The sequence below is a fragment of the Chenopodium album genome, chromosome 16 (assembly GCF_948465745.1).
Source record: "Chenopodium album chromosome 16, dcCheAlbu1.1, whole genome shotgun sequence".
NCBI classification, from domain to species: Eukaryota; Viridiplantae; Streptophyta; class Magnoliopsida; order Caryophyllales; family Amaranthaceae; genus Chenopodium; species Chenopodium album.
In genome coordinates this window covers 47386866-47399947 of record NC_137849.1, presented here as the reverse complement: position 1 = coordinate 47399947, position 13082 = coordinate 47386866, and the positions used below count along the sequence as shown (strand labels likewise).

General features: G+C 33.8%; 3 protein-coding genes across 5 annotated transcripts; 2 read left to right on the top strand and 1 right to left on the bottom strand.

Annotated features, from left to right (window-relative positions):
* Positions 1 to 552: 552 nt before the first annotated feature.
* Positions 553 to 6250, top strand: LOC145586775 (digalactosyldiacylglycerol synthase 2, chloroplastic-like). 2 transcript variants are annotated; one of them, XM_081643692.1, is made up of 6 exons: positions 553 to 784; positions 1753 to 2140; positions 2267 to 2659; positions 3359 to 3622; positions 4263 to 4612; positions 5404 to 6250. In XM_081643692.1, the coding sequence occupies exons 3-6, from the start codon at positions 2378 to 2380 to the stop codon at positions 5924 to 5926; spliced, it is 1419 nt and encodes a 472-aa protein (XP_081499818.1). In that variant the 5' UTR covers positions 553 to 784; positions 1753 to 2140; positions 2267 to 2377; the 3' UTR covers positions 5927 to 6250. The 2 variants fall into 2 exon arrangements, with proteins under 2 accessions (XP_081499818.1, XP_081499817.1); XM_081643691.1 differs by lacking the exon at positions 1753 to 2140 and having other exon boundaries at positions 554 to 784.
* Positions 6251 to 6360: 110 nt separating this feature from the next.
* Positions 6361 to 8744, bottom strand: LOC145585695 (elicitor-responsive protein 3-like). Of its 2 annotated transcripts, none has more exons than XM_081642402.1 (5): positions 8547 to 8744; positions 7359 to 7424; positions 7079 to 7208; positions 6838 to 6952; positions 6361 to 6687 (listed from the first exon to the last, which is right to left on the bottom strand). In XM_081642402.1, exons 1-5 carry the CDS (start codon positions 8611 to 8613, stop codon positions 6622 to 6624), a joined length of 444 nt encoding a protein of 147 aa, XP_081498528.1. In that variant the 5' UTR covers positions 8614 to 8744; the 3' UTR covers positions 6361 to 6621. The 2 variants fall into 2 exon arrangements, with proteins under 2 accessions (XP_081498528.1, XP_081498529.1); XM_081642403.1 differs by having other exon boundaries at positions 7079 to 7205; positions 8547 to 8740.
* A 2318-nt stretch (positions 8745 to 11062) lies between these two features.
* LOC145584443 (uncharacterized) lies at positions 11063 to 12512 on the top strand. Its single transcript, XM_081641283.1, has 3 exons — positions 11063 to 11296; positions 12012 to 12158; positions 12247 to 12512. The coding sequence occupies exons 1-3, from the start codon at positions 11063 to 11065 to the stop codon at positions 12388 to 12390; spliced, it is 525 nt and encodes a 174-aa protein (XP_081497409.1). The 3' UTR covers positions 12391 to 12512.
* The last annotated feature ends 570 nt before the right edge of the window (positions 12513 to 13082 follow it).

Here is a 13082-nt window from a genome sequence, read left to right as displayed (position 1 = left end):
ATGTATAAACCAATAAATTGTTTCTAAGGATAGACTAATAGATTGAAGAAAAATGAAACATAAACACCAGAAGTGATATTTTGTTAAACTTACATCATTATAATATATTTTTTTTATATATATATACATCTATCATCTATGTAATAATCCAAACTCTACTAGATTTTGGCTAATTCAAATTTCGTCTCTAATTACTTTTAGTCCATTAGGCTTTTTAATCGAAATACAAAAAAAAAGCTCTTCCAACTAATGTTGATGTATTCTCACGTCTTGATTGAAAGACCTTGAATGAGTTAAAACTTAAAACCATCCCCTTTACTAATTAATCTAATCATCTATTTTTATTTTCTTAAAAAAAAAAAAAAAAAAAAAAGCATCTATATTTATTGTGTGAGTGTACACAATAATTCTTACACTTGTTACAAAATTTCATTATTTGGGTAGAGGTGTGATAAAAATAGAATTGTACAACTTAGGAAAGTTCATGTAATGGGCCCATGCAAGAACAGAAGGGAAGGCTAAACATGTGGGCAACGACCAATCTTAGTAACGAATATTCGTTTGAATAACGTTTACTTCTTTTCATTTCTTCTTTTTTTATTCATACCAATGAATTATACAGCAGATTCTCTCTTCTTCTCTGTTGTTCGTTGTATATAAATCAACCGCTGGTCAAGCGAAACTTTCTCATTTTCTCTCTCCTATTTTTCTCAGCTTGGAAGACAAGTACTCCAAGAGTGAAGCTGACTCTTCATCAATCTTCCAAAATTTGGACGAACTACTGGTACAACTTTTAACTTCTTGAAACTTTCTTAGTGTTAATTTTGATTGTTCCTAAAATGGGATGAAATTGAAACCTTTATACTTCGTTTTTGTAAGATGGGGTTGTGTTTTTGTTGCATTTTATATGTGGGGTTGTTCTATTTTGGGATTTTTGAGGATTGATTCAAGGGTTTGTAAGAAAGTTGGAATTTTCATTTGCAAAATAGGATTTTCTTTTTTTTTTTTTTTTTTTTTTTGCAGTATTTATGAATAGTTAAAGGTATTGAAGCAGATTAAAGTATGTATGATCAATTTAAGGTTTTGAAAGAACTCATATATGCTGATTAGGGGATTTGATATGTCAAATTTGATCTTAAATGTTTCACTAGTTTGTCCTGAGTGTTGAAATGGTTGTTTAAGTATGTAATTGACATGGGTTTTAGGAAAAAATAATTAATGGAATTGGGGTAAATCATTTGTACTTAGGTTTAAAGGAAGAAATGAACAGTGAACTTTTGGGTGAGTTGGAAAGTTTATGGTGATTATTGAGAGTGAACATTGGAGAAATGCTATGTTGGTTTTTTGCACTGAAACTTTAGTGATTTTGGAATTGGGGAAATGCTATGATATTATGGTGAGTATGATATTGGTGGATAATTGAATTAGCAAGCCTAGTACAAAACTAGCACACCTTACTAAATTATTGATGATTATTTACTGGGGAAAACAAATATATCCACATACAAGGGCATTTGTATGAAACAAATATCCACATACAAGGGCAATATGGAAACTTTGGGCTATGCGAAATGAAAATCTAATATGAGCAGTTTCTTTTTTTTGGTGGGAGTTGTCTTAAGTGTGATGCCCAGTGATTGAAGCTACATTATCGATAAAAGTTTACATAGCGATAATATGAAGCAGTTTCATTTAATATTGATTTCATCATATGACAGTTTCATACATATCAATGACGTGCATTATGTGCAGTAAGTTTTAGCAGCACTTCTGCAAGAGTGGTTCTCATGGAAGGGCTGTACTGGATATTATAGCTTCTATTGTCACAATTCTCAATAATTTTGGAGGTTATGGAAAAAAGGAGGATATGCGATACAGATCAAATATCCCCAGAATGCCAATAATGATCAAGGTTGACAGTACGTGAGGCTTAAGACAAAGATGCAAACTAGCTGTGTCATTTGAAATTTTGAATGGCTTATTCTGGCTAAGGTTGTAATCAGCAATTATTAGATTTAGTTGCCACAAATTGGATCAGGAACAGGGATTTGGGATTTTGGGGTCAGGAGGGAAGCTTTGAGTTGCGTTGTGAATTTTCCTGCCACGGACATGGTCACAGTCAATTAGTCAAGTTACTCAAGTATGATGCTTGTATACGACTAGTGACTTCTCTGTTGTCTTCTACATTTGGCTTCTTTTTATCTTAGTTTCTTTTGATAGTGAACTTTACCAGTGCAGAATTTGTAATCACTGTTTTCCATTTCAGTTTGATCCGTATCGCGGTTTGTCAAAGAGAGCCTTGAAAACTCGGTTTGCACCAAGTTCTTTTCAACATTTATTCTCATTGTTCTTATTCTACATTCAAGCTGATGTCTAAATGACTAAGAAGCAGCAAATTGCAATATATACCACTGCCAGCTTACCATGGATGACTGGTACTGCTGTAAATCCATTGTTTCGTGCTTGCTATCTTGCAAAAGATGGGGAGAGGAAGGTTACTCTGGTAATTCCTTGGTTGTCTCTTAAAGATCAAGGACTTGTATACCCTGACAACATAACATTCAAGTCAGCCCTAGAGCACGAGGCGTATGTGCGCAAATGGCTTGAAGACAGGACTGGATTCATATCTCGGTTTGAAATAAAATTTTATCCTGGAAGGGTAAGTACTACTACTAGACTAATGTGTTATGTCTAATGAGTAATTTGTCTGCTGCAAATTGTTGCTGTTGTGGTGGGCTGGTGGCAATGATAGCAGAACTCTTATGTTAGTATTGTTGGGTTCGTTCAAGCTTGAAAACATTGATGTTAGCACGGTTGGGGTCATTCAAGCATGAAATGTTGATATCAGTTAGATGGGTTCGTTCAAGCTTGAACATATTGATGTTAGTTTGCTAGGTCCATTCAATTATTCAAGGCTCTTAAACTCTGTCAAGCAAAAGTTGATATTAAAATAATTGATTTGACTTTTGATCTTTGCAGTTTGTCTTTGTCTGATAATCATCTAAAGAGATTTTGTACCCTATTTAAATCAATTTCTCATACCAAAATCTTTAGAAACCTGTAGAAGAAGGGAGGACAGGAGAGAGCAATGGAGCATGCCTAATGCCAATGATGCTGTCAATGTCTGCTTCATTGCTTGTTCGTTGAAGAAGTTTATTTGTGCCTTGTGTATACATTTTTTGAATCCTTAAAATACCTACTTTTCTACTCTTAAATGCAACTTTTTTGCATGATAATATAAGCCATTAATTTGAGTTGCTCTCTGGTGTGGGGGAAGTAATCTGTTTCTTATTCAAAGTATTTTTTGTTTTTTTGTAATCTCTGGTACTAACAACTGTAGATTAAACCCTTACTGCAGTTTTCTACAGATAAAAGGAGTATTCTTCCTGTGGGAGATATTACTGAAATTATATCAGATGAAGAGGCAGATATTGCTGTCCTTGAGGAACCTGAGCATCTAACATGGTATCATCATGGAAAAAGATGGAAAGCAAAGTTCCGGCTGGTCATTGGGATAGTCCACACCAATTACCTAGAATATGTTAGACGAGAGAAAAATGCTGCCCAAGCATTTCTTCTGAAGCATATAAATAGTTGGGTGATCAGTATCTACTGCGACAAGGTGGATGTTTAAGACTCTGCTCATTTGCGTGAAAATTGGTTTTCTTTTACTTGTATTGCTTAACTTAATAAAGTCTTTTCTATATTAAGAGATGCAGATGATATTCAGAACTAATATTGACATATGCATGCTAAATGAGGCCATATATTATGACATCAGTCCCTCACGTCTAAAAGAGGCCATATATTCTTTCAAAAAAAAAAAAAAAAAAGAGGCCATATATTATGCTGTTTGAGTTCCAGAGGAAAATTAGTGAGTTGAGGGAAATCATTCTTACTCTTAAGCTTATCATGGTTTATCTTTATGCAAACTCTAGTCTGCAGAATCTTCCTGTGAAAGACAGTAGTCAAATTCTCTTTGCAGCACTGATTAGAGACTAATCATTTTGCCTCTATTATCATAATATCTGAACTTATCTTCCTCCCTTCCAATAATATAGAGAACTTGCAGATAATCTTGCGACTTAGTCACCTGCGAAGTGTAAAGTGTAAACGAACTGATTCCTGTTCATGTATATGTGAAATATATGGCTGTTCAATCTCTTTTATGTGCCACCCCGACTATTTATTTATATTATTTAGTTACTTATTTACTTCATATTTTATGCTTTCTAATCGTTTTTATGACTCATCATTAACAGGTAATTCGATTGTCTGCAGCTACTCAGGATCTTCCAAGATCTGTAATATGCAATGTCCATGGAGTAAATCCCAAATTTCTTGAGACTGGCAAAAAAAAGAAAGATGAACTTGAAGATGGGAAACTCGCCTTCACTAAAGGGGCCTATTACATAGGTAAAATGATTTGGAATAAAGGATACAAGGAGCTGCTTAAACTTCTTAAAGACCATCAGAAAGAGCTAGTTGGTCTGGAAGTAGATCTCTATGGTAATGGAGAGGACTCTAATGAAGTCAAGGTGGCAGCTAAGAAACTGGAACTGCCTGTACGAGTCCATCCTGGACGAGATCATGCTGATCCCCTGTTTCACGAGTAAGTTCTAGCCTCATGTCCTATATTCCCTTTTTCACAATGTTTTCAGCAAGAGACAATTAATTAGGTTCAATTTTAACATTTTCACCACAAAAATTCATTTTGTAGCGTCTGCCAATAAAATTTGCTGTAGATTCAACTCCTTTCTCATGTGATATAGATTATTTTAAATAAGCGAGTAAAATGATGTTGTGCGATATACTTGTACAGGCCTATGGCCCATGCCTTGGTCATTTCTTGCTGAGGTGGTTCCCCTTGATTTTCTTTAAATGCTTTTGGAAGGATCTTAAGCTCATGGATGAAAATCTTCTATAAGGGCCTTCTTAGCCTTGAGTGGTTGGCAACAGCCAAGAGGGCATAGGCCATGAAATGTAATTGATTGAGGCCTTGTCAATGACCTTACATTGTGAAATAAGGAGACCACTTTAGTTTTATGGGTGTGTGAGTCAACTAATACAATTATTTAGATAAAATAGACTATAAAGTATAGACACCATATGCCCTTGCTCAGTCTACCTATTCTAGTCTACTAGATCTAAAGAAACAAGACTAGAATAAGGGAATTTTCAGCTTCTTTAGTGTCGTATGTTGTCTGTACTCTGTAGCCACATTTGTATTTTGAGTTGTCATGGGCTTCTACCATAATGTTGTTCTCTCCAGTGATTTTGTGACACTGACGGTCAAATTAATTATCTAGCATTCCTCACTGTTACCAAAATAGTAAAGTTTACAAGTTGTAGTATTTTGAAATACCTTTCTCTTATATTTGTTTCCTTGCACTGTATTTTCAGTTACAAAGTGTTCCTCAATCCAAGCACAACAGATGTAGTCTGCACGACAACAGCGGAAGCATTAGCCATGGGAAAGATTGTCGTGTGTGCCAACCATCCATCTAATGAATTCTTTAAGCAATTCCCTAACTGTCGTATGTATGACAATGGTGAAGAATTTGTTGCAACAACACGTAAAGCATTGGCTGAACAGCCAGCCCCCTTGACTGATTCACAGAGGCACGAGTTGTCATGGGCAGCTGCTACAGAACGATTTCTAAAGGCTGCTGAGTTGGACCAAGGGACAACCCCCAAACTTTCTAGAACATCCTCCTCTAAAAAGTTTGCCTCCTTATCCTCCTCTAATGTGAAGAAAAAATTGGAAGATGCCTCAGCATACATACATAACGCAGTATCGGGTACTGAGTTTACACGAACGGCATTTGGTGCTATCCCTGGCACCTTGCACCCTGATGATGAACTATGTAAGGAATTGGGATTACCTTCTCCTACAAATTCAGGGGCACAGTGCTGCAGGAAGTGAGTCTTTTGGGCTTGATTTTCATGACTCAGTTTAACTGTTGTTGTATTGTTGTAGACATTACAAATTGTCTTTCTCTCTTCATTCTCCTCCACTGTGATTTTCTTTTCTTTATTGGGTGAAGTTGCGACATCTGTAAATTTAACATGTAGAACATATTCTTTGTTACAATATTAATGCGAGTGCGAATTAGTCTTAAGTACTCCTGAAGTACCATAAGAAACTGCGGCACCTGGTGTTAATCTTACAGCTTGTTTTCCAATTTGTTCCAGAAACTAATTTTTTGAACGTTTGACGGGATTGGAAACTTGTGCCTTAAGTTTTCCATTAGTTAACCCTATGACGAATCCATTTTTTTTTCCCTTATCTTTAATTTTAAGTCTTGAATGCAAAATTCTACTTGTATAAAGAAATGTATTGCTACTTGCACCAACAACTGAAACCAAGTAAAAGGTAGATTTACCAACAATCTTGAATATTGTAAAAATATTGTTCCATTAAAATTCATAACTTCCAAACAAACTCAGTTACTCAGGTGATTGGTGAAGTACTTCAAAATTGAAACAAACAGAGAAATCTAAAAATATGACAAAAAGAACTGTCCTAGCAGTAAGGAAAATCTGACGTCTTCTGATTGCTGAAATGCCAAAGAAACAAGTAAATTGCACCACCACCTGCAGTAGCTAGAACTCTCTAATTTAGTTGGATGATGATTGTTTCCATCCACCGAATTCCTCCTCTGGAAGATCACGGCTATGGTATGCCTGCGATTAATTATATATAGATCATTAATCATGCATTGGGATATTGATGGAGTCTCAAGTGAGACAATCGCGCACTAGCTAATTGCAAGGAGTTAAAATAGTTACAGAACATCACCATATTGTCACAATAAGTTATAGATTAGCGGTTACCTCAGGAGTGAAAGTAAGTCCGACTTTGATTTCCCCCTTGAATTCTCCATCTTTGACTACATTGTAAGATGTTGGTGGAAGACTTCCTTCCTCAAAAACTACACTCAGAGGAATGCTGCAATGACATACAGATGAAAACTTTCAGAATTGTCTTCAGTAATAATCTTACTAAAAAGACGCGATTTCTAACATTTTGTGGACTATACTTAAGGTTATCAGACAACAAATCTATCCATCTTACTTTGCCTCGCCAACAAAATCATCAGCAGTAAAGGTATCCTTGTCCATAAGTTTGAGATGGAGTTCAGGAACATGTCCTGAGACAGTAAACAAAAATGTCTCATTCCATTCCGGGGCTGATCCTTCATCTGCTGCCATGGTTCATCAGTATGACAAGCTTAGTTAATTTTCGGCTTTTCCATTAGTTTGCACATAAGGGATGGCTAGCACTTATCAAATAGTTGCACATCAAATGAAATACGAGACCATACTGGTGCGAGTTCTAAGAGCCTAAGACGCACCTTTTGCAATGCTACTCTTCTGTTCTTGAGTGCGGCAAGTAAGAATGACATATGGATCCATGCTAGCTGAATAACATCAACAAACATTCAATCAATTTATAACATACAGTATGATAAAATGTCAATTATAAGAGACAACTTGTTGGGGTGGAAAGATTCCATCTTATTAATGCTAAGGTTGTTATTGAACAAATTTGTCATGTTATATCTTTAGAGAAAAATCCCCCATGTTACCTTAGCAACAAAAAAAACAATGATATTAATGTTTATTATTCAAAATAATGGTATTCTATGGACCAGATTCAGACTCAAATAAAGAAATCTCAACAAAACAAGAAAGAAATTAGGAATCATGATTGCACATCATCAATGGCCAAATAACCCACATTCATTTTATTATTATTTCCTTTTTTTTTTTTTTTTTTGTTTGGAATATGAACGAAAAAACTTGTTCAAGCTTAATAACCTGCTAAACCCATTCACTCATAATTCCATATTTCCATTAAACACATCATATTTAAATTTTTACACTAAAGATAATTGTTGATACTGGTCAAAAATCTGCCTTTCGTTTAGGTGTAAGATCTCACTTAACAAATCTCACATTTTCCCGACCCTAGGTACACTCCCGTGTATGTAAAAAATTGCACCCCTCCTGAATCCGACAACAAAAGAAAAGTGAAACCATAAAACAAGGAATAAAATAATTTGGAGGTACACTCGGGTGTATATAAGAAGTTGCACCCCTTCTTAGTCCGACAACAAAAGAAAAGTGAAACCTTAAAACAAGGAATAAAATAATTTGGGTGTAACAATAAAATGTAAAGACTTTAACAAAAAGAGGGTCAAAAGATGATGATCAAAATACTCCCGCAATTAGAGGTGGGTTAGGTCGAAAGAAAGTTGACCAACAAAATTATGATCATTAGCAAATAACAATCAATTCATCATAATCGCAAATTTCTAGTCCTAATTATATAATGTCCACCATTTAATCAAACAAAAATCTCAACTTTCTTTGATCAAAATCTCAAATCTAAAAAATCAACATTTCAATTTTCTTAATGTGAGATCAAGAGATATCATAACGCCAAATCAAAGATAAAATGCGATTATTATCATACAACAAAATAATTATGTAAATTGATCGTCAAATATAAAAATGAAAATAAAGAGAGAGAAAATTACAGAGGAAATCAGAGTTGTCAAGGCCTTTGGCAGAGACGAGGAGGACTTCAAGCTTTCCCTGAGCCATTTTTATTCAAATCCCAATAATAAAAATTAAAACTTTGGTTTACAAAATTAATTGGAATTTAATTTAATGTTTATGAATAATATTGTTCTGTCTCTCTTTTGGTTTTTCTCAGAAAAAACGAGGAGAGACAGAAAACAGAGAATGGGAATGTCAAAGACAGAGTTGATTTATATGGGAACTTAATTAATTAGTCTCTCTTAATTATTTTTATTGACCCGTTTTCCAGCTTGTCACCATTCTTTTTGAATTAGAAATTTACAAAAAATATTTGGTAGGCTATCTTTTCATGTGTCCAAAAATTATGTTAGCCGTCTGCCGAGGGCGGCTAATTACATTGTAGATTTGTGGTAGCGTGCATATAGGAAGGACCAAAGGAGTACCATATATTGTGTCACCCTTATAAATCTATAATTAATACGAGTTCATGTACTGATGTAGTATACTACTCCGTATTACTCTTTTCGTCCTTTTATTAGATACCTATTTCTCTTTATTATGTGAGTAATAAATATTAGAAATAGCCATTAATTTACGCACGGAGGGAGTATGTAATATTTCGTATGCTCATTTAGGCTCTAGTTAAATATTACCCGTATATTGTTGGAATCATTTTAATCTATGCTTTTGGAAAGCTCTTATATAAAATGCTTGCCAATGGTTTGTCCTACCAAAAAAAAAAAAAAAAAAAAAAAAACAGCCGATTTTTTATGTTTGTATTCTGCCTAAAGTCGGATTGAGCCCACCTTGATCGCCTGCAGCCAATTATATGAATCACTCTACAAAGTAATACTCCTTACTTGATATAGTGGTAAGAATTGTTAGAGGCAAGTTGAGGGCGAATATTTTCCTACAATTCCCCTCACTCTAAAAGGGCTCCGATCCATGCCATGTTGTTTATAACTTTATATACTTCCTAAGTTTTTTTAAGTACATTACTTTTTTTTATTTTTGGATATTTTTTCATATTTTTTTTATTATGTAGTACGAAAGACATCTCTCTCAACATATGGTCCTCACTCTTATTTTATCTTTTTATTATTTCTCTCTTTTCAACTCTCACATCATGTAAGTATTTAGAAAATCACACGAGTATTTTCACCCAAACAATTCTACATCAGTAAATTCAAACCAAATTAGTGCTAAATCACATATTGTATTGATTCAAATGAAATTTATTATCAAGGCGATTATTGATCGAATTTAGTAACATGATGTAATTAGTTCTAAGATGTTATGTACTTATATTAGACTTTTATTATTTTAAGCTTGGGGCTTGCCCCTCTCGTTCACCCAAAAAAAAAAAAAAAAAAAAAAAGAACTAGGGAAGCTAACACACGCGATGCGCTCGCTATAGCTAGCTTTGTTCAATAGTTTTTGTAGTTGTTGGCTACATTTATGAGGAAAAACATATAAATAAATATTTTAGGGGTATAATTATTCTATTATTCTTAATAGATTTTTTTAAGAAAAACAATTAGTTTTAATGAATGCAAAATAAAAAGATGACATATAATTGAGGGTAAACATGTAAATGCACATTTTTAAATGGAAAATTGACAAGACAATATTCATAAGAGTAATCTTATACTTTTTATAAGATAAGGATTTGTTTGTAAGGAACAATTTTCCTAAAAATTGCTTTAATGTAAATTAATTCTCTATTTGCATTGGTATAAAAATTTATTCTCACCATATTGTCCACGTAGGATTGGTGTAAGGTTCGTTAAAGTTTATTTCATTTTTTTAAAATTTTGGTATAGCGGCAACACCGTTAATGATTCTTTTAATTAAATAATATCACACTTTAATTTTTTTTCCTCTTTAATTAAAAGAACCGCTAACGGCGATAGCGGTTCAATACATTAGAACCTTAAACACCGTTCGCGGTTCTTTTCATTAAATAATATCACATTTTAATATATTTTTTTCCACTTTAATTAAAATCCCCAATCTCCATTTCATATTATTTACAATGATTAGACACTTTTTTGTCACACTTTATGTCAAATCATTGTAAATAATATGAAACGGAGATATGGAGTAGTATTTTATTCCATTTTACTATACCATTTTAGAGAGTACTTTTTTTTTTTTTTTTTTTTATCACCACCACAAAAAGTGTAACAATTAAATACAAGACAAAGTACAAATGTACGAAACAATTTTTGTGCGATGAATAAAAGCGGCCGGTTGATATCATTGGATACTTTCCTAAAATATCTAGACCAACCCTCATTAAAGAGTAATAGTATTAGTGTTTTTTTTGTGAGCAATGTATTAGTGTAATTACTATGCACGTTTACATTATTATTGACAATTTATCACATCATTATTGCACCTTTACATAGAACTAGAAACACCTACCATATCACACTACCACATACTCCACTTGCTCTATTTATTTCACTTTCTCTCTCCTAAAAATAGAAAGATTTGTGGAATTGCAAAAATGGATGATTCTAAGAAAAAAGTAGACCATCAACATGAACAACAACTAGTTTTAGAAAAAGCTGCAGCAAGAACATTAGATTTCTTTGAAGAATTGGGTAGCTCACTTGAGTCACTGCCCTTAAACACTAATAGTCATGACTACATGTCACAACTAATGGTTCGTTTTCTCAAAGTCGATTCCATTTCTCGTGGTCGTGTTACTTGCTCCTTTTCCGTTCTACCTCCTTTCGTCGTAAGTAACTACTCGATCTATATTAAGTACTTATCAACACTTACATTCCATACATCGATTATGCACGTTTTTTTTTCCCTTATCATACGTATTACATAATAGTCAGATTTGTATGTTTTGTACAAGTGCAAATAATTTCAAGTTAGATTGACTTGTATAAGGTAACATAAATATGCTTAGCATTTGCTCTGATCTTTTGCATAGTTGTATGATTGCGTTTGTCCACTAATGCTTAAAAATACTATTAGATGGGATATTACATGATATATCTCAATAATTAATTTTCTAAATTTTTAATTTTCAACAATATATAATTAAGATATTTGATAATAAGCAAATCAAAGTAAAAAATGCTCCATATATGAAGATCTAGTCCTATCTAAATCTTTTGATCTGATTATACAAGTATGTAATACACCTATCGTTTCTTTTTTGGAAACTTCAAAGTTTCAACAACAATATGCGTGTGATGCGTGTAATAAAAAGGTGTATAAATGAAATAGAAAATGATACAAAGTACTGTATATTCTATGATTTGTCAAGTATTCCATGTGTTTGGCTTAGAGTTTGATTTAAATTACATCGTCATGTATAAGCTTTAAAAGGTTTAAACCTGGTACCCGCTAGTGTGCCACTATACTTTTATTTGTACGCGACGATCATACATTGAGTAATTTAAACTTGATAATCATGTATGGTGTTTTATTTCATTCAGAACTACTATGAGGGGTTGCAAGGAGGAGTAGTGGCAAGTGTGGCCGAAAGGCTAGCCACAGCGTGTGCTCGAACCATGGGAGGGGAGGAGAAGCCATTGTTTCTTGGCGAACAAAGCATATCCTACCTTTCTGCTGCTTCAATGAATGTAAGTCATAGAATATAACTAGACAATTTTATTGCAATTACGAGTTATTAATTATCTAAGTTACAAGTACTATATGCATGTGGTGCAGGCTGAGTTGGTTGCTGATGGAAAAGTTTTGAGGAGTGGAAGAAACTTAACAGTAGTATCAATTGAAATCAAACTAAAAGATACGAAGAAGCTGCTTTACATTTCTCAAGCTACTTTCTATCACCTCCCTATCTCAAAATTATGATGTGTATGCGCTAGATTTACGATTCGATTAATAGTACTTGTATAGTTGTATTGATGATGTATTCGGATTATTATTAGCTATGAAGGTGTGTCATGCTCTTTGGCTCTTCACAAGCTCGTTCACATTAGACGTTGTCCGTCATGGGCATTGGGCAAGCATGTGAAAGACCCTACACGCACATCTATAGAATTGTAGAGAGAATGAGGAAGAATCGAGAGAAATTGTATATTGAAGTATTAGAAATGTATTGTACAAATGAGAATAAGTGAAGACTAAGCTATTTATACACAAGTTAGTTACAACTAAATATCTGACATCATAAATGAAATAATATATTTAATACACCCCCTTCAAGCTAGACTGGATGAGAGAAGTCCAAGTTTGGAACATAATGTCTAATGCTGATGAGATACCAGAGGCTTTGTAAGCAAATCTGCTAGCTGGCTCTCTGAAGAAACATGCACAGTTTGTATGAAACCTTCTTCAACTTGTTCCCTTACATAGTGCATATCTCTCTTTAGATGCTTAGTCTTGTCATGAATCATAGGATTTTGTGCTAAATGTTCAGCTGAAACATTATCACACATCAGAGAAATAGGCAGTTGAACTTGTATTTGCAAATCTTCAAGTAAACCATGCAACCAAACAAGTTCACAAGTAGTGACAGACATACTTCTGTACTCTGCTTGAAT